At 35.7% G+C, this 26,693-nt stretch overlaps 1 protein-coding gene across 3 annotated transcripts in view; it reads left to right on the top strand.

Annotated features, from left to right (window-relative positions):
- Nucleotides 1-26,287, top strand: part of LOC128998519 (zinc finger E-box-binding homeobox 2-like) — a 304,946-nt gene extending 278,659 nt beyond the window's left edge. For 2 of the 3 annotated variants that reach the window (XM_054424690.1, XM_054424692.1), the window contains 6 exons: nucleotides 3,864-4,078; nucleotides 16,230-16,370; nucleotides 17,069-18,498; nucleotides 19,211-19,364; nucleotides 20,044-20,173; nucleotides 23,358-26,287. In XM_054424690.1, the coding sequence (XP_054280665.1) occupies nucleotides 3,864-4,078; nucleotides 16,230-16,370; nucleotides 17,069-18,498; nucleotides 19,211-19,364; nucleotides 20,044-20,173; nucleotides 23,358-23,551 (2,264 nt within the window). In that variant the 3' untranslated portion in view covers nucleotides 23,552-26,287. The remainder of the gene's footprint in view (nucleotides 1-3,863; nucleotides 4,079-16,229; nucleotides 16,371-17,068; nucleotides 18,499-19,210; nucleotides 19,365-20,043; nucleotides 20,174-23,357) is intronic. The other variant, XM_054424691.1, reaches the window with a different exon arrangement.
- Nucleotides 26,288-26,693: the final 406 nt, after the last annotated feature.

The raw sequence follows: 26,693 nt of genomic DNA, 5'->3' as shown, positions 1-26,693 counted from the left end.
TAAATATTTCCCAACAAATATAAAAATATAAATATTTCAAGAAGCCCAACTTGAACAGAATAAACAGCTAATAGAATGGTTAATTAATGTATACTTCCTTATAAACAATAAATAATAAAAAAAACTATTTATGATTCCTGTAAAAACCAAAAATACTTATCGGAAAAGAGCATACCTCAGTCGAGATATTAAAAATATTTATTTTTATATAACTTAAGGATAATTGTGGAAAATCGTGGTGTACACTTAAATGTTGTATTTAATTCTCGATTTAAACTTTTCATGGATGTAAATGATGTAGTAATAATGTAATTATTGATAGCCTATACCAATAAAATCAAACAGTTGTCACGACGTCACGACCTCAGCCAAGAAAACTCGTCAACAAACGATTCAACGTGCAATTTATACTATTAGACACAATGTGCATGGCGTTTCGATATTATTGTATAATTCGATATTATTAATTTGACACAGGCTCAAACCACCTCGTAGTGTAGTCCATGCTGTCATTTTTCTGTTTCAAACTCGCCATAGGAAAACAACGGTTCTGAACCTACAGCGAAAGTATTAACGTAGACTCGACGCTAACAATGACTTGTGAATATTTCAACCTAACACACAACTTTCGTCTAAAATCCTGGAACAAACGCCAAATGGGGAAAAGATGCAAAGAATAGTTTCAAGTTTGTCGCAGTCGGTGCTAAGTCCCACTTAGCTTTATCGATCAGCTGGGCGGCCTTCCACGTAGCGTGGGAAACGACCCGTGTCAGCTGTGAGCCATACATGAATACAACAATGTATCTGTCCACCAATGACACAGGTGAGTTACCTGAGGTGGGCGGGGCCACCTGTGATAGGTGCGAGTCAGCCAATAGCGTCACACCTGCGCGTACACCTGTACCTACCTGCGCAGGGGGCGGAGTCGCGGCCAAAATGGAGGCAAAGACGCCGCCCCCGCCCTACTGCCACTGACGTCATCCAGAATTTAATTTGGTAAATGGCTCGACTCTCTTTCTCCGCCGGGACACTGTTATTAAAGTGTATGTTAATTCCGCAGTGTAATTAAATGTAAAATGAGCGTTTTGTGAGCAGGAATTATTAACCTACATACTACATTGTTCAGCCGCGTGAATGTAGTAAAATGTTGAATGTTGTCTGCAGAAGCTGCTTGGTAGATGTCAAACCTAGTTAATTTGATATAAGATTGTGTGTAATACAACTTAATGTCCAATTGTTGGCCGATCTATTGAACATGTTGCGAGAGTGTAGTAAAATGTTGAATGTTGTCTGCGGAAGCTACTCATTATATATAATTGTTCCAGTAAATTTGAAATAAGATCGCATAAAAATCTCAATGTCCTATTTTAGTCGATTATATTACTAAGGATAATCGGTAATTGATTGGAAGTTAACTTTACATTGTTACAATGTACCTTTGAGTCAAAGTGTGTTGATTAGCTTATCAAAGCTTTATTTCACCAGTATAATAATCATTTATTTATAAATAATTACCAATAAAGTATATGTCACGAATCATTCACCACGAATAACAATATAAGTGAATATTTACACGCATTGACTCGTAACTCGTTAAAACATTCAATATAATTTACTTCAATGTGTAAACTCTATCCTATACGTGTCTTCAAGGCGGTGAATACACACATCGAACATTTTAAGACGAAGAGCCTCGGAGAAACCTGCCATAAATATAGTTCTGGTGACAGCGGGTGGGGAAGCGACCCGACCACCTGTATATCGTGTGTGACATAGAGCAAGTATTGGTACATAGAGTACAGTATGGTAGAAGGGGGTGGCGCTCAATACACTGTACCCATGCGCTATAGCCACACTCCCAGCGTATACTGGGCAAACGTGAAATTTGTTAAATAGTTTTGAATGTTGTAGCAACACAATCATACTTATGAATAATAAAAATCACTATTTATTTTTACGATGAAACAATACATTCTAAGGTAGCCGGTCTACGGTTATAAGAAACTTCTTGGTTGTAAAGGTTTATTTAGTTAACGTAACCTAAACGAAATACATAATTACAAAATAGCTAAAACGACTTTAATAAAAATAATCTACCCACGTATTTAGATTGCTTTACGCGTTGGGAATTAAAATGAAAATCGACGCGGCACCGCGCCTCGTTGCAGCATTACCGCTTAATAGCGGCAATTAATTATTATTAATGAGCGATTGTTTTAGGCGGGAAGTTTTATCAGTTTATGCGGAACATTTCGACTCATTTTATTCCATGTAACATTTTACCGTGGATTAACTTAGTGTCATTTGCATAAGCGGTGTACATATTGTTATCCAGTATTGATTTATAGGTAAGTTGATATTTATAAACTGAAATAAAATTCTAATTTAGTAATCTTAGGTTAATTTGATTTGCCCGTTATAAAAAATGCTGCCTCAGTTACGACAAACATAGGGGTTTGGGTGGTTCTTGTATATATGGCTAGTCACATAATTTTTTTTTAATAAAAAATATAGGTGATTCAATTACTCAATTATTGTTAGTATGGCGAACTACGAATCCTTGCGGTTTTGTGGAATCGCATATCAGTGCCGCTACTTAGGTCGTGCATTAATTACCTACATGGAATGTCAAATCCAATGTTAAAAAGTTCTTTAACCTCTTAAAAATACAATAAAATAGTGTTCAACTAATCATCGTGTAATAGCTGCTAATCTAACGTTCTTCTTCTAATAGTCGAAGCAACATGTGTTTTGTCTCCGTTCCCATGAAGATATTAATAGGTACCTCTCAACATGCGTCGTAGTAGATCCGCCACACTAATAGAATGCAAACTGACAACTCGGTGAGCAGTCTTGACGCAGCGAATTCATCTTTTAGATAATTGGCTATCACTTGTGTTAAAATTGTATAGAATCGGGAAATTATGTTATTTATCTGATACATTGCCCACCTATGTTCGTAATCTCCCTGTTCTCGTGGAAATGATGTCACGAGATTAGTAAGGAAGTTAGGAGTTAGGGTTGAATAAAAAAAAATATTTTTGTTGTTGGGATTTTTCAAATTATGAAGCATCTGCCTACTCTGTCCGGGGCTTAAAATATTGATTGCCTTTATGTTACTTCTGCAATGTCTATTGTTAATACGTACAATACTTGCAGATCTTTTTTTTTGTATTTTGTTTATAAGTGTTTACGATCCCATCAAGACTTTAGACTTGTGAAAAAATAAACAGCTAGGCACTCGGGTATACATCACACCACACACCACCCCTTTGTATCCTGTAATTACATACCTCTGTCTGTAATGATAGAAACTCGAAACTGGCGCCGTCCGCCGCAGTTATCCATGTGTAATGTGGTATTCTGCACAGTTGCATATACCTCCCAGGAACATCTATGTTGTGATGATCGCACCACATTCAGGTGAAACGTGTGGTAAAGATTAGGTGTAATGAAGTTCAAAATACTTGTATTTGGAATCATAGAAGAGATTGTTGTGTGTAGTTGAAGTCCTACATGGCTTGCCGATCCAGCATCAAGATTCCCCGGTTTTCGACGTTTATTCATTTTTTAACATTTATGGCGACATTTTATTTTACTTGGTTAAGACGTTATATGTTTTTTAGAGTCTACGATTATGCTTCTAACAGGGATAGTGTCCCCTCACCTTTTCGGGAATATGCCGGAACCAAAGACGCTCCCCTCTTGCACAAAGGTCTTTTGCATTCTATTGGATAAACTTCCACTGTAACTTATTGAATATTCGTGGTCTTGTGACTCGGTCAACCTCCAGAGGACCACAATCTTCCAACCTTACTCTTCCTTAATTATCTTCTCTCCTAAAGTTCTTTGTTTGTTTCCAGTGCCCGTCCCCAAGGATCGTGCCAGTCCAGAGGAAGACAACTTCATCAAGTGCTCCTTCTGCGGCCAAGGGCTCCCCAGCTTCCTGGCTCTCAAGGAGCACGTTGATGCTCAACACCCTGGAGGTGCCTTCCCCTGCGTCCACTGCGCCGCCACCTTCCCCTCTCGTGATCAGCTAGACAAGCACGAACTGCTGCACACTGCTAACCAGCAAGTGGTGAGTGGGATTCAGCATTGTGTGTCATTGAGCTTTCAAAAGTCCGACAGATGTTACCAAACTGGTCTTATGGCAGCATACAATGGGGGATTTACAGAAAAAGTAATTTCTTCGCTTGCTCGATTTTGAAAACTGCAAATGTTGGTACGGATAGTCTGGCATAGTGTCGTACAAAGCAAACCCGTATAACGAGAAGATTATTTTAAAGACTGCCGTCATCGGTGAAAAAACGATTATGCAGTAACTTATAACGTAAATTAAACTTCTTACTAGTGATTTTCTGAATGTAATTAAAATTTACTGTTTCTTTTTACCAAAGCGAACTCCAATTAGATACAAAAATTATGAAATATAAATCGCGAATAAGTGAAATCTCTCTGGATTTTTGTTTTAACACCCATAGTCTACATCCAAATAAATATTCTACGAATAAAGGAAAACGCCGTATTTCAATTACATTTTCATAAATTTTTTAAGAGTATTAATAATTCATCAATAAATGTTATTTTGAAATTTAAAGCACCCAAAGTAGTCAAGAGTATGGAGAATGTGCTTGATTTGGCAACTAACATGGGCTATGCTTGCATGTGCTACTTTGGATTCTGTTTGTATTTTAATAAATTGTGTAAAAAGTAATAAATTTACTTCATGTATTTTAAAACGTTAGTAGCACCAACATACCCGTAATACTTAAATATTTCCAAAATCGAGCCTTGATTACTGTTTAGCATACATATTGAATGTTGATAAAGAAAGACACAAACATTGCTTATCAAAACCTCTTACTCTAGTTAGATGACAAATGCTTTATAACAATACAGAACTTGTTGCACAATGCACCGCCATGATTCGCTAGTAATTGCACTGTTCTGATTAATTGATAAGGTTCTGATAACTAATTAGACAAAGTTGTTTCACGGTTTCTCCCAATTAAAACTAGATTTGGAGATAACATTGTTAGAGATAACGCGTTGGTGTATGTACGTTGTTTATACGTCACGAAATTGCGGAAACGTTTTTATGTTTGGTATTTATAGAGGTTGGTTTGCCTTTGCTTTTTGGATTCTAGGGTAGATGGGGTAGACATTCCATATAATGAAACAGCTGTAGCAAATTTCGCATTCGAATATAACACAGTTGATAAGCCGCTAAAGAAAGTAAATATTTTACTTCCCTCTATTTGTTTTAGATAGGTACTATAATAATATATGAGATATAATTGATGAGACATAGTTTACAGTTGTTTGACCTTGAGTCTGGCCAAAGTCTAATCAGCAATTAACATCATCAACATTGATGGCACAATCCAACTACCGGGACTCATTTGGATCAAAAAACCAACACTACTTTAACATCGGTATGGTATGGAATGTCTATATTTAAAGCAGAATGTTTCACGGACGGTTTTCCCCCGTGATTCCCCAAAGTTTATTCCTCCTCACGCAGCCGACTCGATGACCCTCTTCTTTCTCAGTTTACGGTTTCTTTGGATAAACAAATTGCAAAATGTCAAGATACGAGGGCCGCTTCTGTTCAAACTTATAAACTCCGGGTTGGCCTCCATACTGCGATGTTTACCTTGGCCGCCCCAGCCCTGTTTATGACGAAGTTCCAGGACAAAAAACAACCTGCCGGCCCAGTTTTTTGTGAACCGCACCTTCCTGCCCGAGCCCTATTCTACAACCATTGCCTTCTTTGAACCCCGATTCTTCGTTGCGCCTGATTCTGAGATAGCGAGGTTCGTTTGCTAGCAATGGAGTGTGTAATGGAGAACCAAGGATCCATTCGGACCACTCCTTTTCCTGCGGAGGAAACGAGATTCATACAAACGATTGGTGTGATAGCAGTGATTAAGATCTTTATGATTATTATTTATCTACATTTCCCCCTTCCTACTTTAAATTTAGTTATTATTTAACTTACTTATATGTGTCTATAGTGGCTATTAATAAAATCCTTCGCCAAATCTGGTTTTTCAATTTCATATGTTAACGTAATGGAATTATACTATTAGAGTTACGTTTTATTGTATTTTTCATGAAATCAGTCGATTGTTGGGCAATTGAGCTGTAAAAAATCTAGCTAACGAAACTAGTATGAGAAAATGTGTTTACAGGTTTCAATTTGTTTTTTAACACTCCATTATGCTGGTATAATTTTTTTATGATTGGTTGTGTGTGATTTTGATCAAAATGTGTACTATTCACGGATAATTTTAAAATAACACTTCCAAAATTTAACATATTGAGAAATTAAAACTTCCAAACTACGTACTTCCCACTTTGTACGATGGTGTCGTTTCGATTTGAACGTTCTAATCAGTTTTTCTCAACTGTTAATTGTTTTAGAAACAAAGGGTTAAATGACTAGGTTGATAGACTACTATCAGTGAGGAAAGCGGCTGTTAATTACTGGAGTGATAAGAGTGAGGAAACGGGAGATAGACCCACGGAGCGAGGGCGTCTAGTCTTGGAGATACTGAGACTCTCTCAAACTCTTCACCTGTAAAATGGTATGTTAAACGCACACACACCACTTGTTATGCAGGGTGTCTAAAAAACGTTTGAGGATTTAAAAATATGATTCCACTTAAAAAAGAAAGAGAAAAGTTCATATGGAGGTGTGTCTAAAATGTGCATTTGTCTAGATATCTACTATTTTGTTTTTATTCAAAAACATTTCTATCTTTAAATTTTTCCATCCGATCTTTATAAAACTTGGTATGTATTAGGTGAAGAGGCCTATGTTAGGTGATGATGAAGTCCTCTCTGATTATGATATTTGTTTGGTAGATGACTACGATATAATTTCCATTTACAGCCTGAAGATGGCATTAATTTGGCGCCGAAACTATTTTCTAAATATAAAAGGCATTTACACAATTTTAAAATTTTTCTGTTTACACAGGGTTGATACCATAAAGAAAGTCCGATATGCTTGGTTGGCGACTTCTCCCAAGTGATAATTTGGTTAGTCGGTGACTCAGTAGGGTGCTCGACTAACGATTTTTTGGTTTGTTGTGGGTACGTCTCGGTGCCATCAAATGTACCAGTACATTTAATTAATAGTTCCACCGGGATTGCGCCACTAGGGCCAGGTAGACACCAGGATTGCGCCACTGCCAAATCTCCCCCCCCCCCTAAACACACCGTCATTGAGCCAATGCGGCATTTATTCAAGTTCAGAAAATACTTCAAGTTCAACTTTAGTGTCTCCCTTCATTATCGGGTTAGGTTAGGTTAGGTTACATTCCATTCCATCTACCGCCCGATTACCCGATTACCCGGCTACCTGGCTACCTGGAGTAGCGTTGGCACAATCCCGGTGTGTGCCAGGCTGACACTTTTTAACCCTCACATAACTGGCGCAATTCCGGTCTCCCCTTTAATTCGTATACTGTACCAAATTATCCCTTAAAGTAAGATAAACAGCAGTCACATTTATTATGAACGTGTAAACTAACATACACCCCTAGTCGATCTCAGTCCGAACATTTAGGGGTGAACAGATAGGCTAGGGTCACTAGAACTGATAAGGTGTGTTGATATAAACTAAGCGTTTAAAGGAAAATATTTACTCGGAGTTTAAACACGGGACTGGGTCAACCCGTTTTGTGTACATTGGTGAAGTACAAATGATAACAAACAAATCAAATATAGCTCGGAGACGTGTTACTTGCGATTCTGTACACTCCCGAGGAGAAAATATCTTTGGACCTTGGACTCGAAAACATTTTAAAAACATGTATTGCTATAATACAGATTGTTGTCAACTCGCGTTCTTATTTCACCATCGATATAATATAGATTTTTTGTAAATGTAAAGATTGTACGGGCAAACATGCAAAATTTAATATTTTCAAAATTCATCTAAAAATTAGCGACAAACTTCTTGGCTTATTAATCCTTGACAACAAAAATGAGATCTCTCGACAAGTCCCATCGATCTATTTTCGTTTTCATTTTTTGTCATATTAATCATACTCTTGTTTTAAAGAATCAGTTGATTTTACAAGAATCACAGTTGTTGATAGTAAATATCGCCTGTGAAGTTAATTTATGCTTGAAGTATCAATATACTCAATACTGTTATTTCGATTTCACTTCTGTAGAAAATATATGTACACAACTAAATTAATTATAGAAATTGAAGATATTAATAGCTTCATTTAGATAAGGTTAGATATTATATTATTTTCAAGAATATTTTGCGACTATTACTCAATTTTGTTGTAAATTTTCGAGTTCAAAAGGTATGGGTACATTTCAGCGTTAATATTTTTGCTATCGCACTAACTCTTCTTTCAAAATACAACCATTCCAAAATTTATTCCCGAAGACAGTCCGGAACCTAGGAATCTGAGGCAAGAGGCGTAGCTTCAGACTGAAAAGTCAAAGGTAAAAACACCGTGTGGACAAAAAACAAAAATGAGGTTAGTCAGGATGATATATCGGGAGGGGAGGAAGGCACACAAAGAACCAACATCGGGACCTCAGGATGTTTATAATGGAAACAGGTGTCGGGGGTTGGGGGTGGGGGAAGCAAAAACAGCCCCGTACATCTGTCAGGCGAGGTGGGCGATATGGCGAAACGTGGAGAAGGCGTACGTGAACAGGCGAGTACCTAACTGCAGCAAGCCCTCGGCCGATTTGCATTTGAAAGGTGCGAAAAGCACCAAATACAAAGCCCATTGTTTTACTGTCCCCGTAAATTGGCTGGGCGATAAAAGCTGTTTAAATTTACATGTAGTCATATGTTCTAGTCGCAATTTTTAATAGTGTTACGAATAATTTAGGTGTTTTTTATGTAAATTATTGTATACATCGTGTGGTTTATCACCCCTTGTGAATTTCTAGAGTTTTGATTTATGTTTTTGCAAAAGTTTAAAAATACCTATACCGTAATTAATACCCGATTTAAGAGACATGACAGAATTTTTTAATATACTTAGGAAAAAATCGTAGTGACGATAAAAAATTATCTTGTCCGATTAAAATAAGACCGGATGTGATTGCCCCCCGATTCCGAACAATTGGATTATCTAATGTGAAACTCCTAATTTAAATATATCTTTTACCTTATCAATCATGAAACGAATGTGATTCCTTAGATATCCGTTAAAAGGACGTCAACATTAATTGAAAACGGTCAGTTTTAAGCAATATTTTCTGGTGGATCTTTGATTAAAATCATGACACTAAACAAGGATTGTATTTTGAAGTGATATTTTTAAACAGACCGTCGAGTCGAGATATAGAGGTGGAAAAATAAAAAGACGTCAGTGACAACTCACGTAGTCTTCGTTCAAGATGAAGGTAATTAAAAACTGGGGATTAGCAATGCAGATCTCGCCTTGTCTCAGGAATCTGTGCGAAATTAATTGCCCGTAGACCTCCCCCGCCCTCCCTTCGGGCTTGATGAAGAGACTATTTGGCCGGAAGTGTTGAAAAAGTGTCTCCCCGCTTTTTTGGGGAAGAACTTTTTAACTTTTCACGCCCGAGTCAGCCGTTAGTTCACAAGGGGTTTTCAGCTAAACGCTATGATTACCAGTGTCTCACATGTCAGATATTGCTGTAACACTTTTTAATCAATTAGGTTGTTGATATATGTAGACTTCCCATTCTAATTTTAAAGATGTGTTAAATTTTGTTGAATTGTGTTGGTGTTCATTTCTATCACCAAAGTGGAATGACAACACTGTAAAATATTGCATCTTCTTGTCACATCGACTTTTTAAAGTAGCACACTGTGTGAGATCTAAAAACTATGTTTTATTAAAATATTATTATCGACGTCGGTATCCAAAAATTAATGACGAAAATTAGTTTAGATATTTTTTTTAGTATCGGCGAGTGATACGAAAATCTAGGATATTTTTATATTATTTTCAATTTATCTGTTGTGCATCAAAAACATCAAACTATGGAGCCCTATTACTTGTGTAGATTATTAAATAACCTAAAAACCGTCATACATAAAAAAAAAATAGTATCACCAAAATGTTTTACAGAGAAAAAATCTCCGCGTTTGATTTAGTTAAATTTGTTATTGGCGGTGTTCCAATGGCTATCGGTTTCGACTTTCGTCCTTTTACGCCGAACTTCATCAGGTCCAATGCTGCCATGGTGGCGCGACGTAGGGGACTGAGTGGAGTCATTGATTGTGGAATGCACGCCAGGCCCGAGGCCTCGCCACAACGGATCCTTGTGTCCATGTGCCACTCCTGTTTATACCACAGTTTTTGTGGCCCACAAACGATTAATTGGTGCTAGGGAGCGGTGTCTAGCCGTACACATTCCTCCTGACGGTTCTTGACGCGAATCTTGAGGTAAACCCGTCAATTTTAAAATATTAAATATTTATTCCAGAATATTTTACATCGTACATTTGGTGGTATTTGTATTGTGTTTCCATGGTGATCGTATAGTTTTTGTCAAAATAATCCGAGTAAATTTTGCCATTTCGTGTAATAGTCTTATTGTGGGGTTTTTTGGTTTTTATTAGTGAACTTTATGACACTATATCATTTTTTTTTTGTCTAACGTTTCTAATTTACTATTTAGTTTCTTTTCTCGGATTCCTTTTGAAAGGAAGAACGATTTTTGCGAGAAAAAACTTTGTGGAATTCTTTTGTGCTAAGATGGCCGCGACATCTGGAACAAAACGCGGGTCGATTATTGAAACTGAAAACCGGTCTCGCTCAGAATGGCGGGTCAAAAGTAATTAACCTTGACGTTTATACCTCGAGCTGGAAGCTAGTCTGCCTACCTGACCCGGCCGCCATTGCTCAGGCACAAAAAGTCGACCGTCGCCTCACAGCCTATATAATTAATTTCGTGTTTATTTTCCGTTTTATAGTTTTTGCAGTTTCATTTACGAGCCAAGACCGAAACACGCCGCAAAGTGACCATCTTAATTTAGATTTTGATGAGTTATAAAAGTTTTGAACCGCGAAGTGAAGGGAACTTTGACGGTTTGAGTGATGACTGCTTTGACGTTGACTCCGAGAAGAAATCGACAACCGTCGACCGTCGGCTTTCAAAATATGATTAAAACAGCCTTGTATTCGCCCTGTTAGAGTATAAAGTACTAAAACAATACTTACTAGGCCTACTTAGCTGACTACTTTACATTTTGATTTTCAGATCTTATTGTGGTTTGTTCATAATATTGCTGACATTTATCTTATCGAGGTCACCCTGCATTGTCGATCAGCTGTTTATATTGTTGCATTGTCGGTTTTCCCGCATACTATGTACAGATTAGCGATATCCTGGAATGTGAAGACCTAATTTCACCGAGGCTCACTTGGGTGGGTTCAGGCTATGATTGCAGGATGAGTGTAGGGTGGAGTGACATGCATCCTTAAGCATTTTACGGACTAAGGCCAGTTTTTGTAGCCAAAACCGTTTATTAAAATCGCAATGATCATGTTAGGGGTCCAGTTTCGAAATATCAAAATGCTACATATCTTTCTCTAATTCGAACAGGCAAAATATTGAGGCAAGAACTATAATTCACCCATTGCATGTTTCCTTCCCGGTCGGAAATCGAACCCGGGTCTCTCAAGTCAGACGTGGATACTGACCTCTACTACCTCTCCAGTAAAGTTCAGGTAGGTGGTCGTCCGGCCCAGATCATAACACATCAAAGCACTGTTTAATCCTGCCTCAGTTACTTCGGCCGTAAATCTAATTCTGTCGCAGTTCAAAGCACTACAAACTAGCAGCACAGTTTGTCGTCTGTCGCTCCGCCAGGTTATAGACCACATTGTTCGTGGACAAATCTCACTAGGTACTAATAACAACCAACGCTAATCGCGGTCACTTATAAAAGCCACGCGGATTGCTTTTATTTCCTTGGACTGTTAGTGCTCGCTTTTTAGGTTAACTAGACTGAAATTATAGAAATCAAATAAAGTTAGATTTTATTCTAAGAATATACGTAAACATGTTTCAGATGTTAATGTGAAACACGTTGTTCACACGTTTTTGGGCGTTTACAGTCAGAAGTACAGGTTTGCAAGTAACGGCGCTAACGCAATATGGATACTACACCCATATTGCGTCCTGACTTAGTTCGGCGCAAAACTAGTCTATACTCTCCGCCTTTCATAACACCTTTCTCACCTACGGTTTGTCCAAACAAACTAGTCACCAAAACTTTAACTATAATAAATTAAGATGTGCATGTTTTTTATCATCCTTGATGTTATTTTCAGACAAACTGGTAAAAACCTTGATGTTATCTTAAATCATGTTTAATGTACTGAATTGAGTATTCCTCGTTTCCAGTGCCTTGCTTTGATAACGATCCTTTTGATAAAAAAATTCAAAACTATCTTGACTTCCGTCCGATGGCAAAATATTCGTATCGATAACAATTGTTTAGTTTTTTGTCTACTTGTAGGGTTCTTGATGATGTTTACGCTATGTCCCCTCAAGTCTTTATCGTTATCGCATTGGTCTTCCTGGAATGCGACAATTAATGCGGGAGTGTATTTGTGTTTGTGTTTGTGTGTGTGATTGAGAGAGGGAGAGAGAGAGATCGCGTCCACAGATGGAGGTTGCGTCACCACAGCTGCTCGCGGGCGCTGTGGGAATACATAGAGTAATGTCGAGTAAAAGAACACCTGTGGGTGATGACACTGCCATCTGTATACTCTATGGCGCCGAGAACGACTTAACAAGGTTTCCAATTGTCCGATGTCTTACTCTTATACCCATGGAGGTATCATGTGGAGTGGAGCTATTCTTTCGGTTTACCAATTCCTAAGATCTCATCGCTTTCCCATTGTAGTGATTATTTTATAAACATGCTCTGTGCCACTGCCCCTTTACTGGGAGTTATTTTTCTTTAAATCGGGTTAGCTTTCCTAAATACTTATTATTCAAAATGCTGGATTATTTTCGTTTCAGACGATTAGCTAACTGTATTTTACAGAGTGCTGAATCCATTATACACCCCATTATATTTGAAGATTTTCGTGGTGTTTGAAACATTTTATTCATATATTTGTTATTCATAGTCTACACTACTAGGAGAATCGTGGTAACTTACACTTAATGTTTACTAAATAATCAATTACTTTTTGATTAACATTGCACTTGAAATATAATATACTATACGAATATAATAAAATACCACTTCCATTACGATTCCTTAAACTGTCAACCAGTTTCCGACTGGACGTGATGATGGTCAAAATCAATCGCCCTTTTGATTTTTTTCAATATCCAAAGTTTTGTATTCTACATTATAGGTGTAAATATATCGAATAGTGTTGGAAACTTTGTTCATAGTTTCAATAAAAATAGTATTACACAATGGAAAAACATCGTACACGCCTCATATTTGTTGACGCTTCAACTACTTTCACAGCAGAAAATCTTTGAATCAAATTCAGATTATATAAATAAGTGAATTTTTAGACCGATCTCAGTTGGGCCCACCTGTTTAGCGACAGGTTTGATTTATCTCTGGGTTTTGGATGGCGGCCACTTTTTGTCGGGCCAATTTACCTCTCGTTACAGTCCATAAACAACCCTTGACACCTAACGTGGATTTATCACGAGATAAATCAACCGTTCGATTGATCGATTTGCGTGAAATTATATTGAGACTGGTGCTTGATTGAAACATCGTCGTGCGTGTTTGTAAACATGGAGTCACGAAACAGTAAGGAATATTACATTCTCTAGGTCGGTGGTTCGAATCTCAGCTTGATCATTGGGCCTTTATACTGGGGAAAGAAACAGCAATCAGCAACAAAGCTAGGCAACTCACACTCCTCCTTTCATAAGGTTAAATACACCTAACATTCTCATCTTACTACTAGCATTGTGATCGTTAACATACTGAATGTTTGCTTCATGACACAAATACGTTTTTAGAGATTAATTTGATTGAAGAGTGTTTGTACAAATATGAAATACTAATGTCAATGCGTATATTCGTAAATGAGTAAATAAGTAAATTTTCTTTATTATTTTTCCATTGTTTTAACAATAAAAATTAATGTAATCTATTAATAAATAAAATAAATAAATCCCTTTCATAAAACCCCACAAAATCAGTAAATCTCCTTCCCTCCCGTATGTCATTAAAACTCTGTATATCTTGCATGTTTAATTTATAGTGTGCAAATATATCTTTACTTTTCTATACTTGTTTTAGTGCAATTTTCAAACGAACCATGTGGCTATTTATAAACCTATATTTGTATATATTTATTTTAAAATAAAATGTGTTTTAATACATAAATTTTTTTAATTGGTTCGTACCGTATATAATTAAAAATAATTAGCTAAATACACTAAATTAGTTATGTTAGTTTTACTTACCACAATTCTTTTGAACACTAATTTGAATAATCACTAAATCAATTCAGTAAGAAATAGCATAACCTTGTGTGATGGAGAATGAAACATTTGTCGAGTGGAACATATTCCACTATAAAAGATTATCGGATGTTTCCTTTATTCCACGTTCAGTAGAACTACTTACCCCTGTGACACAGGTTTTTTCCTCCGCGTCTTCAACCGTGTACACCGTGCATCATTTATAAAGTTGACGGCCTCCTAAATCTCTACCCGTCCCAAGGGGCTCCCGTATCAAAAAAGATGGCCACCTAACGACCCCCGGCTTAACTCATATAAAGTGAGGCGATCCCTGCACTTCAACGCTTTCCCGGGCGTCTTTGCTTGTTTCACGGGGGACCATTTTCAGATATATTCCGGTGTTATCGAGTGGAAAATGTTATCTTTGTTTATACTTTGACCATTTAATTTTACTAGAACTTACAGGTGTTCTTAATTTTGTCAGGCTGTTAGGTTTTTGATATCCTTTATACATAACGGATTCGAAGGACTGTATTTTAAAACCACAGCTCCTTTGATCCCTATTTTTTATCGCTACCAAAGTTTCAATGTTAAAATATTTTTTGGTTTTAAATGCAAACACAAAACTAAATTTTTCCGCTGGAGATGTATTGGTTGAGCAGTGTTCATTCTGAGTTCCAACGCACGACTCGTGGCAATGAATGATGATAAATGCCTGCTCGAGATGGATTAGTTTGGCTATTTGGCCAATGAAGCGATTGTAAATTTCATTACAGAGGTATATTTGTATTTTAACAATGTGAAACTCATTTTATATTAAAGATAGGTAGCGATGCATTTGTAATAGTCTTTTAAAAAACATCTTCTTTGATTCTCATTGGTTCTGGTTCTGCTACTATTCCTGTCACGAATCAGTCCGGAAGATAAAAACTGCTTAGTGAAAACCTTTTTACTGGCTACAAAATATTCGTGGTTCCATTAACTCTAAATGTAAATTCCGGAAATGCCGATTTGACGTTCCAATTAGGTTTGCAGTTTGGAAACAGTTTATAAGTTCGTTGCCGTTTCTCTGGCTAGCGCCACCGGTGTAGGTTTCTAAACAGACTGAAGGAATCATTTCCAGTTATTTCTGTTTTGTTTGGATACACTGCATCGGCGCTTTAACTAAACTAAACTGTTTACGGTAGAAAACGCCCTCCAGTCGCGTCGCTCGCCAATTGTTAACCTGTTGCATTCTTGTGGAACAACGGTCTCTAAATAGCTTCTGACCACAGGTCACTATCAAACTGTAGAACGTTGGCTTCTCATGATTACTTCACTCTATAAAACATTTGCTTCTCATGATGCCTTTAGTCTATAGAACATTGGCTTCTCATTATGCCTTTAGTATATAGAACATTGGCTTCTCATGATGCCTTTAGTCTATAGAACATTGGCTTCTCATGATGCCTTTAGTCTATAGAACATTGGCTTCTCATGATGACCTCAGTGCAGTCTATAGAACAGATGCTTCTCATGATGACTGTCAGTATATAGAACATTTGCTTCTTGATGTCTGCCAGTCTATGGAACATTTGCTTCTCATGATCACTATCAGACTGTAGAACATTGATCAGTCTGTAGAACATTGATTTTTATTATTTTCAGCACACTCTTGAACACAAGTAGTAGAACATTATTATTTGGTCTCTCATGCAAATAATTTTGGAAAATATTTTTTAACCATCACTTTTATAGTGATATGTAGATGTTATTCACTCTACTTTCCTAAGTTTCTACAATGGTTCATTGTGGTTTGTTGTTTGTTGCAGTCGTGCAAAGTGTGCAACAAGACTTTTGCCAACGTGTATCGTCTCCAACGCCACATGATCAGCCATGACGAGAGTGCAGTCCTCCGCAAGTTCAAGTGTCCAGAATGTGAGAAAGCCTTCAAGTTCAAACATCACCTCAAGGTGGGAAAATAATTGTTTGTAATTGTTCTTCACCTAAAACAGTTTAATGACGTAAAAGTTACTCACATAAAGTGTATCATTAAATTCTTCTTGTTATTATAATTTAGTACTAGTAAATTTTTTTTAGATGTTTAAGCTTCTTTCATACTATAAATTTGTAAAAACATTTATATTCAAGTTAAACATCATTCGACCTAAAACACCACTCGTTTAAGGACTTGATAGTTGGAATATAAATCTTTATTGACGGAGGTAGGACCCTCAATAAATATATTCACCAGGTTGTGTCCATGTGGATGGATGGCCATGTTTTTTCCCAAGCCTCAATCCATATTCATCAGATGCTGCATTAATTCGACCCTTCTCCAATACTGTGTTTACATTAGAACTTGGATAGTTGTTTGGTTGCTTCCACCGAATTTTGGGCCCTACTCCTACCCTAATTATAATATGTGAGGCCAGTTGTTCTCAACAGTGGGAGAATTATTTTGGCTTATTTTAAAACTATTGTTCTTAATTTATCCATAATGATAGTTCAAAGAATTAAAGTAATATTTTTCTTGATTATGTAAATAACAATTTTAATGTCTGCATCAGTTGGGGCTCAGAATGCTAACGCAATAAGTGTTATGAAGTACAAAATAAATTATAATAATCATTGTCATTGCTTTGTGTTAAACAATCATATTTGATTACAGGAGCATATTCGGATACACAGCGGTGAAAAGCCATTCAAGTGTAACAACTGCGGAAAGCGCTTCTCTCACTCTGGCTCCTACTCCAGTCATATGACCTCCAAGAAGTGTCTGGTAATGAACCTAAAAGTCAACCAGCGAGGCCTCAACCGAGCAGTAGACCTCAAACATCAAACCTCTGTGCAACTCTCTGCTTTCAGGAGTCAACCTCCAATGCCCAAAAGATCACCTACAAACAACAACAACAATTTTCCACCTATCCTTCCCAAGTACAATGAGGCAACATCTGCATTTCTATCAAATTTTCCACCTCAACCTAATAGCGGGATGCATCCATTTTTCTTCCCCCCATTTAATCATCAGAACAGTCCTTACTCTTTAAACAACCTGATAGAGCAGTTCAACAGAACCCCTCCTCCCAGTCAGTCGGAAGTCAAGATAAAAGAGGTTGAAAATGAATCGCCAGAAAAGGAACCAAAAAGTGAAGTAAAGATTAAAGAAGAAATAAGAGACGAGAAAGAATGTGAGGAAGATCAGAAGTCTTCAAATTTTCAGGAGAGACAATCCTCAGGAATCAACAGTAATGGAGGTGACTTAGAGGAGGTAAAGAGGATCTTAGAAACCGTCAGTGCAAGGGTAACCAAACAATTTCTTCAAGAGAATATGCAAAAGCTCTCTCCAGCTTCATGTAGTTCAGGCTGTCCGAGTGTGAAAAGTGAAGCTGCGACTCCTCCTGCAGAAGAGAGACCAGACACACTCTCATGTCGGTTCTGCCATAAGATCTTCACATCTGGAATAGAACTACACCAGCACGAAAGGTACCTCTGCAATGGAGATGACCAAAAAAGTGAAGGGTTAGCTGCAAAGTTAGAAGATGTTGCCACCAAAACAGAAACAGTCAGTTGTAACGGAGTAAGTTATAGTGGAAGTGAAGATGAAACAAGATCTCGGGAACTGATGACAGAGGATGAAGACGGTGAAGTAGATCAAGACGGAAGGAAAGTCAGGGTTAGATCTCAAATTTCGGAAGATCAGTTGATAATCTTGAAACAAAACTACACCCTGAATCCTCGCCCTAAAAGAGAAGAACTTTCGAGGATTGCTGAGCACGTAGGGTTGGCTGTGAGAGTCGTTCAAGTATGGTTTCAGAACAATCGTGCCAGAGATCGTCGAGAGGGCAGACTGGTTCATGTTCCTTATGTTCCTCAAACTACTTGGTTCCCTGCAGATTCTCCACCTTTGTCTTCAGAGCAGCCTCTGGATCTCTCTACAAAGAAATCACAAGGGTCGTCTCCAGTTGGGTCTGATTCAGAGGAGGCTGTAAATTTGACTCAGAAGCCCCAGCTGTTCATTCGACCCATGTACCAACAACGGTCACCTTCACCTCTAGACTCAAGTAAATTGGCCAGGATGTTGACACAACCAGTTCTCAGGTACTTTAACAAACCAATTTGTATAAATTATTGCAAAACTAAACGGGTTTATTTTCTTTTTCCCGTGACCAAATCAGCTGTTGATGACCGAAAATTGAAAGTGAATGTTATAAGTTTTTTGGATATGGTTATGTTTTGCCTTAGCTTCACAATTAACTGTGATAGACATGTTTATTAAATGGCTACTAAAAACCAATAAAAGGTGTTTTGTGAGTCATAGTTTACTCAAACTGAAGCCGTTGTGACAGTTCAACGAAACTTCCTCACCTACAACTTATGCAGTTACAACAAGAAGGATCCTTTCTGAACTTTTTGGAGGTTTTTAACCAGTTTTTGAACACACAAAACTCATTTTCTAGCTTTGTAGTAGCCATTTAATAAACAAGTTTGTCACAGTTCATCAAGTAGTAAAAATTAAATGTAACCAAATTAAAACAAACTTATAAACATGCTCTTAAGTTATTGAAATTAACAGCTGTGTTAAAAAGCAAAAAGGACCTGTTTAGTTTTGCCCCATTACTTTCGAAACACCTAGTACTTTCAACTCATGCCATCATGCAACCATTTTATCAATGCATCTTTGCTTGTTATATAGTTCCATTCTTTTAATTGATTTATTTTTTGAATCAACAGTGTCAAATCCAGAAGCACTTGTTGCTTTATGATGACAAGCCTTTTTAATTGCTCTTAGTGATAGTAAATTATGTTTCAGCAGGTTCTCAACGAATGGTGGATCACCATTGGGTATGGATCGGTTGTGGATGGCCAGCAGAGATCAGGCCGCCTCCAGATCACCCCTTCCTGCCATAGCTCTCTACAACGGAAACACTTCCCCCTCCCCTACGTCCGACCTGTGGTGGAAAAGGGTAAGCAATTCAAATACTATGATTTTAAAAATTCTAGCTATCCAATACTAGGGATAAGAAAATGTTGGAATAGTCTGGATTATTGTGTAGTTACATCCTCTTATGTATGGGTTAGGTAACCAACCAGTTTGCAAACCAACTTTTCAAAAAAAGGAAAAGCACACTTATCACTATAAAAATGTTGTGCTTAAAAACTCATCTTGAAAATAAATGATACGAAACATTCTTTATTTAGCTCTTACTGTTTATGTAGGAGAAAAACTGTTATATTTATATAGAAGTTTTTGTTGGATAGAAGAAGTGTATATTTTGACAAAAGAAACACAAACCAACTTTACACTATCACTATATATAAAAATTGAAGATATTTTACTATTACTAGCAGCATTTTCATACAAGGAAGGTTTTAGTTAGGAAGGTTTTAGTTATGTGTTCAGGTCCAATTTCCAAACTATTGGACAGTAATATGGTTGAGTCATCGATGTCAAACCTTCCTTAGAAGGAAATGCTCTCGGTGACATATATATTCAAATGTGTTACAGTGCAGATTGTTTGGTGTTTCTTGTGTCAGACTGGCGATTCTTTCTCATTCAGGTTAGCCTGCTATCCTAACAAAAATCTGTCAACTCTATAGTTTTAGATTTCCCTCATAACCAACATAGTTTCTCAATTTTAACAGAACCTGGTAGAAAGTGCAGAAGCTGACGAGTTCATCACTTCGGATTTGTCTGATATCCGAGACCGAGAACGGAGCAGTTTATCCAGCGGTGGAGCAGTCAAGAGGCCTAAGCCGGAGTCAGAGTCAGATGGTGGGTCTCACTCACCCTTGTTCCCATGTGACCAGTGTGATAAAGGCTTCTCAAAGCAGAGTTCTTTGGCAAGGCACAAATATGAACATTCAGGTTTGAACACATCCATCGAAATTGGGTTTAACTGAAATTCGGGGGAGTTCTAAACCTACATTTGACAGATGCATGTGAAATCAGGGTTATGGGACTTTTGTTAAATTTATATGGGAATTACTACTTGGAACACAAGTTATTTTGTCATTGCATGTTTTTTTACCAAACTTTTTGCATATTTTGTATTTTGTTCTTTGAAGGGTCTTCGTTGATATTGAAACTATATTTATTTGTTGTGCATGAGTTATGTTTTATTTTAGTTTTTTTTTTTTGTTCTTTTCAGTTTTTTTTCCCAGGTCGATTCTGTTCCTCTTATTTGAACCCTGTATGAATTTCAAGTTGTTTGACCTTATGGAAAAAATATTTCCAGTCAACTTAGTAAAAATGTTATCAGTTTCATTATTATTTTGTATTTGAAGTATTCAATTATTCTTCACTCAAAAACCTTTTAATTTGATGGGGATGAAAATATTAAAAAAATTAAATGCATCGCTAAAACCAGCCTTAAAGAACTCTGCGTAAAGGGATCTTAACTGTTAAGAAACCAAATGCAGTTCTATCACATTAGTCGTTTGCTGTAGTAAAATAGAATAGATTTTACTGTAATCTAGAAAAATTAAAAAGTTATATTTCATTCAAGCATGAAACTATTCTTTCCGTCTAACAAATTACTATGTGATTAAATTACAAAGTATTATTTATTTCAACAGTTTTTAGTGCTCCTCCTGTTAGTTTATCCAATACTGTTAGTATATTAGTATAAAATTCCTCTTATTATGAATTTACTTGAATAAATACTCAATAACGCTGCTAGACTTGTTAAGTCTGTAGGTTCGCTGCAGCAGGAGTGTTACAACACATTGTATTGATAACAAAAAGGAGCAAACTGAAACAAATTATACACCCGGACTTTTTCAAATGAATTTCATGAGTCAGTAAACTTGTTATTACAAACCTTAAAATATATCCCAGGAAAAAAATTCCAAGGTATTCTAAAACATTCCTTTGTTGAGAAGTAAAATGAGGGAATGGAGAGCTATGCGGCCATTTATTGGCTACTTCCGTATCGAAGACACTGTTTGCCGAGGCGAGAATTAAAAAAAAACTGTGCAACGCTGGCATTTAATTTAAACATTCTTTACTCACAAGGAGATTCGATTTACAGTTTGGACTCTGTCAATTGGAAGTAATGTGTCTTCTTGCTCCTTTGTAATAGCAACTTAACGGTTAAGTCCAAGTCACATGTAATTTGACCAGACCAGATTCAATTGTTGCCGACAGTATCTGAATTGCATTGAGTCAATATTGAAACTGTTCAAAGCTAAACATAAAATAATTAATACTTTGATGGTATATTTTGCTTGGGAATTTCTTAAAGAATAATCATCTATTAACTAATATTATTAGCTAGTCTCCATAATACCTGAGAAAAGTAAAAGTAATAAATAAAATGTAAGGTCTGGGACCGCTGCACTTTCTTATTTTAGGGCCCCTAGAAACCGAAAATACCACCTGTTAGGCAAAATTTATATATGTTATGAGCAGCATAGAAATATCACTTCTGGATATGTAGTATATTGTGACATTTAAGAGCATAGTGCTTCTTTTTAACAGCAGTAAAAGTATCTATGTTTGTGCATATTGTATCTACAGTGAAGATTGTCAGATTTTAATCCAATCAATTAAAAACATTTCACTTAAAAGTAGTTAGAATGCAAACATATACCTTAATAAAATTTTGGACAAGTTAGCATTACAATTTAGTAAATAATTTGTTCCTAATAATTATTTACACAATACTTTATTATTGTATTTCACTTAAATCATTTTTATAACAAATTTCACCACTTTGCATGCACTTTTACTTGCTACAGAATGGACAATCCTAATACAACTAATAAGTTTATTGTTACTTTGTCAAAAACAATTTTAAGCAATATCCTACTTGTTTGACATACAACGCCAAACTTATGAAAAAAAGACTTTAATTGAGAAAATTGTCTGTCAGTTTCACATTTTCAAAATATTAAATCGATAAATGAAAAGAACTTCAATTCACAAAGTAAACTCAAGAAGTGTAAAATCCTTAAGTTTCCAAGTGTCGTGATTCTAAATTCATAGCATTGTCAATAAGTTTTACAACAGACTTTATGACTTAGCCTGCACATGGGGGTGATAAAGTCAACTTAAGGTGTTTTCTCATCCTTTTTGACCCTTCCTGTAAATTCCAGTCTTGAATGTATTTATTCCTAATCAATAAGATTTAATAAAAAGTATATAAATATTTTAAAAATTAACAAGCCGTGTATTCTCACCTTATTTTTTTTCTATTGTTTTCAAATGAACACATACATTGTTATTTGTTAGACACAACTTTTTCATCTCACTAAAAAACTGTGAACATTTTTGTTGGCTATTGTTATAAATGAAACCCACTTTATTTATGACATGCGTAGTAATGCTCTATATACTTAAACATGTAGGTTGAACATATTACCTATTAGTAATTTCAAGTAGTTGTAGGGTTTTATGTCTACTATACTCTATCTGAACTATTTGGTGAAGGGATACTTCTTCAGTAACAACTATGTTAGTATGTAATATTGTTTAACTTAATAAAACATGGGGTATGTTGTCTATGATGTCTTAACAGGGACCTGACTAATTTAATAACTCAGTGAGATAGATGATAGATAGATTGATAGTATGTTGTCTGTTTTAAAAAACTGTAGGTAAATCAGCTCAAATTTTGGAAAATGTTTGATAACCCTTGTTGTTAACAAATTAACAAACTTTTCTATGTACCTTTTGCTTGTTATCTAATTTTTTTAATAGATTTTTACCCCGCGATGGCTTAGGGATATGATTTGATACTCTCCATACCTAATTGTAAATGGTGTAATTGTTAAGAGAGAAATAAATAAATCTCAAGACCACGCTTTTTTCCATTTTTAAAAACCATCGTTGTTTGGTCAACCCAATTATATTCTTGGAGTTCAGAAAACCACTTGTAAATTTACTTTTGACAACTTTATCTTTGACTCTCAACCATCCAATTATTTCTTGTTTCTAATTTAGTTGTTGCTTACAGGTCAGAGGCCCCACAAGTGCGATGTTTGCATGAAGGCGTTTAAACACAAGCATCACCTAACGGAGCACAAGCGACTTCACTCAGGCGAGAAGCCCTTTCAGTGTACAAAGTGTCTGAAACGGTTTTCTCACAGCGGGTCCTACAGCCAACACATGAATCACCGTTACTCCTACTGCAAACCTTACCACACATGAGACTGAGATTCCCTCCCCCTCCCCCTTCCTGTACCACTCCACCTTCCTCTGCCCTACCCGTATCACTACCCTTTGCAAAACCACCTCGATTACATCCAGCCTCAATGATTTTCGGACACATTATTTTAGAGGTATTTGATAGACTTTCTTTAGTCTTTTATCGCTGATATTTTGAGGTTTAAGACTTCCTAATGTCATTTTGATATTTTTTAATGTTAATTTTTTTTAAAGTAATAACGATAACAAAATCACGAGGTTGTAAATATGATCTTGATACTAATCTGGTATTTGTCTTACTTCGTAATGTCCGAGGATCGTTGAAAAATGTTGAAATTATGACCTTTTTCTCATATCCGTAGCTTTCCACGTAACCTCGCCTTTTCCAATACTCCTTGGCCTAGCTTATGTGTTGCTTAATGTAAAATGTTACCTATATAAGTACGGTAAAGATATTTTTCAGAAATCTATCTGTATATATTAAAGTGTACCTGTTCAACTTCGGTGGTGACCTATTACCTAATAATGTTGCCACAGGCCAGTTACGTTTAGAAACACTTTTGCAACAAAATTTATTAATTGTAATTGTTACTTGTTGGGAGAAAGCAGATGGTTTATAATTCAAGGACTGGATATCGGTGTAGAACTTTTTATCCGCAGTCTTCCAGGAAATGTTTCTTTTGACGGATATTTCAGAATTTCGTGATCTCAATAAAATTATTTCTTCAATAAGGTATGGAATGTTCCTGATGTATAAAGAGATGTTTGTGAAACCGTTCGGTGTCAACTCCCCAAATTTTAGTGTTTGGATATGTTCTGACGGAAGTGTCTTTTCGTCAAATTGTGTTTTAACACTGTTAAACGAACCGGTCATTGAGGTTGACCCCTGAGTGTAAATATTATCGTAAATTGACAATACATTTTAAAGGAAACGACTCAATTGCAGTGGTTATTCATGCCCATGTGTGTATCCGATCAGTACGGTTCCTCCTTTACTGTAAACATTTCTAATAATCAGTCATTCATATTGTTGGTTAGCATTTCTTTTATTCTAGTCGAGTTTTATGCAGACGTTTTTCCACCATTTGACCGTATCCCAAAGAGCTTTTTAACCTAATAAATGTGTCAAAAGTGTCACTGATTATCGCCATTCCTTGTAGGTTAGGACGTAAGTTATGGTAATTGTAAGTATGTACAACAAGCATCATTCATGACAATAAAATAACCAATATTTTTATCAATGTTAATATTAATTTAACAGCTGTTATTAAAAATATTAATATCAAACGTGTTTTGGTGACCATTTTCAGTGACTTTGTGATTTTGGACAACTAAGTAAATATATTTGTTAAATACATTAGCTGAACTTTTCTTATTAGTCAATTTACTTAACTATTTGTTACCATAAATATTTCTGAGACGTTATACTTTCAAACTAGGAGAGTATGGAGTATTCAAAAATTATCAACTGACATAAGATTTGTTCAGATTAAAACTTTTCTAACATTAGCGTTTAGTTTTCATTTTTATACAACAAAGAAATCGTATATAACACCACTTACCTGAAAGTGGCCACCATATTACCTATTACGTGATATTCTTTTGATATTTGAATCAAATAGTTTGTGAATTAAATCGACGCTTGCAAGACAAAGAGGTGTAAGTACGTATGATAATCCTAAGTATTTATGCCTCTTCGTCTTGTTAGCTACGAAATGTAGAGGATGCGGACCATAAAATTCAACTATTAAATAAACAAAATCTTTTGTGAAGGTGTAAATAGTTTCTGTGCAGTGTGCTTTGTATTATTACTGTATATATTTTAATATGTAAAGTCATTTGACTCATTCCTGTCTTCAAGCATACTTATTATATAGTTTGTTAAATATAATTCTTAAATTATTTAAGCTTTTGAGTTCAATATAATTTTATCTATGTTTTGCTTTTGAGCATACCAACAAATTCATTGCCAATGTCTTTTTGTGACGTATGAACAGAAATAGTTTTTGGTTAAAGGGTTTATTAAAAAAGTATTGTATTTTAAAATTTGATCGATATAGTTTTATGAAATGTATCCAGTATTAGTTTATTCTTACACTTGTCTCTGATGAATACAGTAGTGATGTACTTATGAAAAAATGTTATCAATCATTTCCATACAAACATTTATGAACTATTTGTGCAATAACATTGATCTCAAAAATCAAAAATTGATTTCTGTTCATCTTGGGTTTATGTATTTTTGTGCTTCCATAGCCCTTTTGCTAATGTTATTACAGATCATAGATTTATATATTATTTCTGTAAATTAAAAAATATATAAATATATATATCGGGGGGGAGATTCTATAATGTAAGAGAGATTTTATTGTATTGTATGTGTAGTTTGTATTGTAGGCATTTGTTTTTCTTAACAAAAATGTAAGGCTCATTTATATATGTTTTGTTTTGTATATTTTTATGATTTATGATTTAGTTTTCCATGACATAAATATAGTTTATGGTTTAGGCGGAGTTTTCTTTTCTGAGAACAAGTGTTTACTTGTTATCAGAAAATGTGAACATACCTATGAAACCTAGCATAGCTAGTTCCACCAAAGAAGATGTATATGAGTTTATTTTTGTGCAATAAGATAATTGCAATTATTTTTTGATTTTACGTTTATCATCTTTATTTTATATTTTGATTTCGTAAATATAATTAGTTGTAAATTTGGTATAAAATGTATTCATAATATTGCCTAGATCTGATAATTTATTATGACGTTGCTTATATGAAATTTTAAATGAATCAAATTGGGCATTTCACATGTTCTCTAAATATTCTTTTGTAATTTACTTATAATATGTATAAATAAAAAAAAGTGATGACATAAACTGTTATTTATTCACCGGTTTTTATTTATGTAAACTAATGGTTAATTATATTTAATACAATGTTGTATGATTCTGAATGAAAAACAAAATGGAACATCCTAGAGACTAAAGTTGTTTTCTTAGGTGAAGGGGTCTGTTAATAGATTGGGAAAGACCCGACTTCAATCTCGAAAACTAAATGATAAAATTTAAATTAATGTACTTGGTATAGTAGCAGTATAGCAGTGTTTCTTTTCTACCAATGCCACCAGAAAGTTTTTAGGAAGAG

This window comes from Macrosteles quadrilineatus, unplaced genomic scaffold (assembly GCF_028750875.1).
Source record: "Macrosteles quadrilineatus isolate MER2022 unplaced genomic scaffold, UCM_ALF_1.0 Scaffold_7__1_contigs__length_78375512, whole genome shotgun sequence".
NCBI classification, from domain to species: domain Eukaryota; kingdom Metazoa; phylum Arthropoda; class Insecta; order Hemiptera; family Cicadellidae; genus Macrosteles; species Macrosteles quadrilineatus.
The sequence above is the reverse complement of the archived record's forward strand: the minus strand, read 5'-3'. Positions and strand labels throughout refer to the sequence as shown.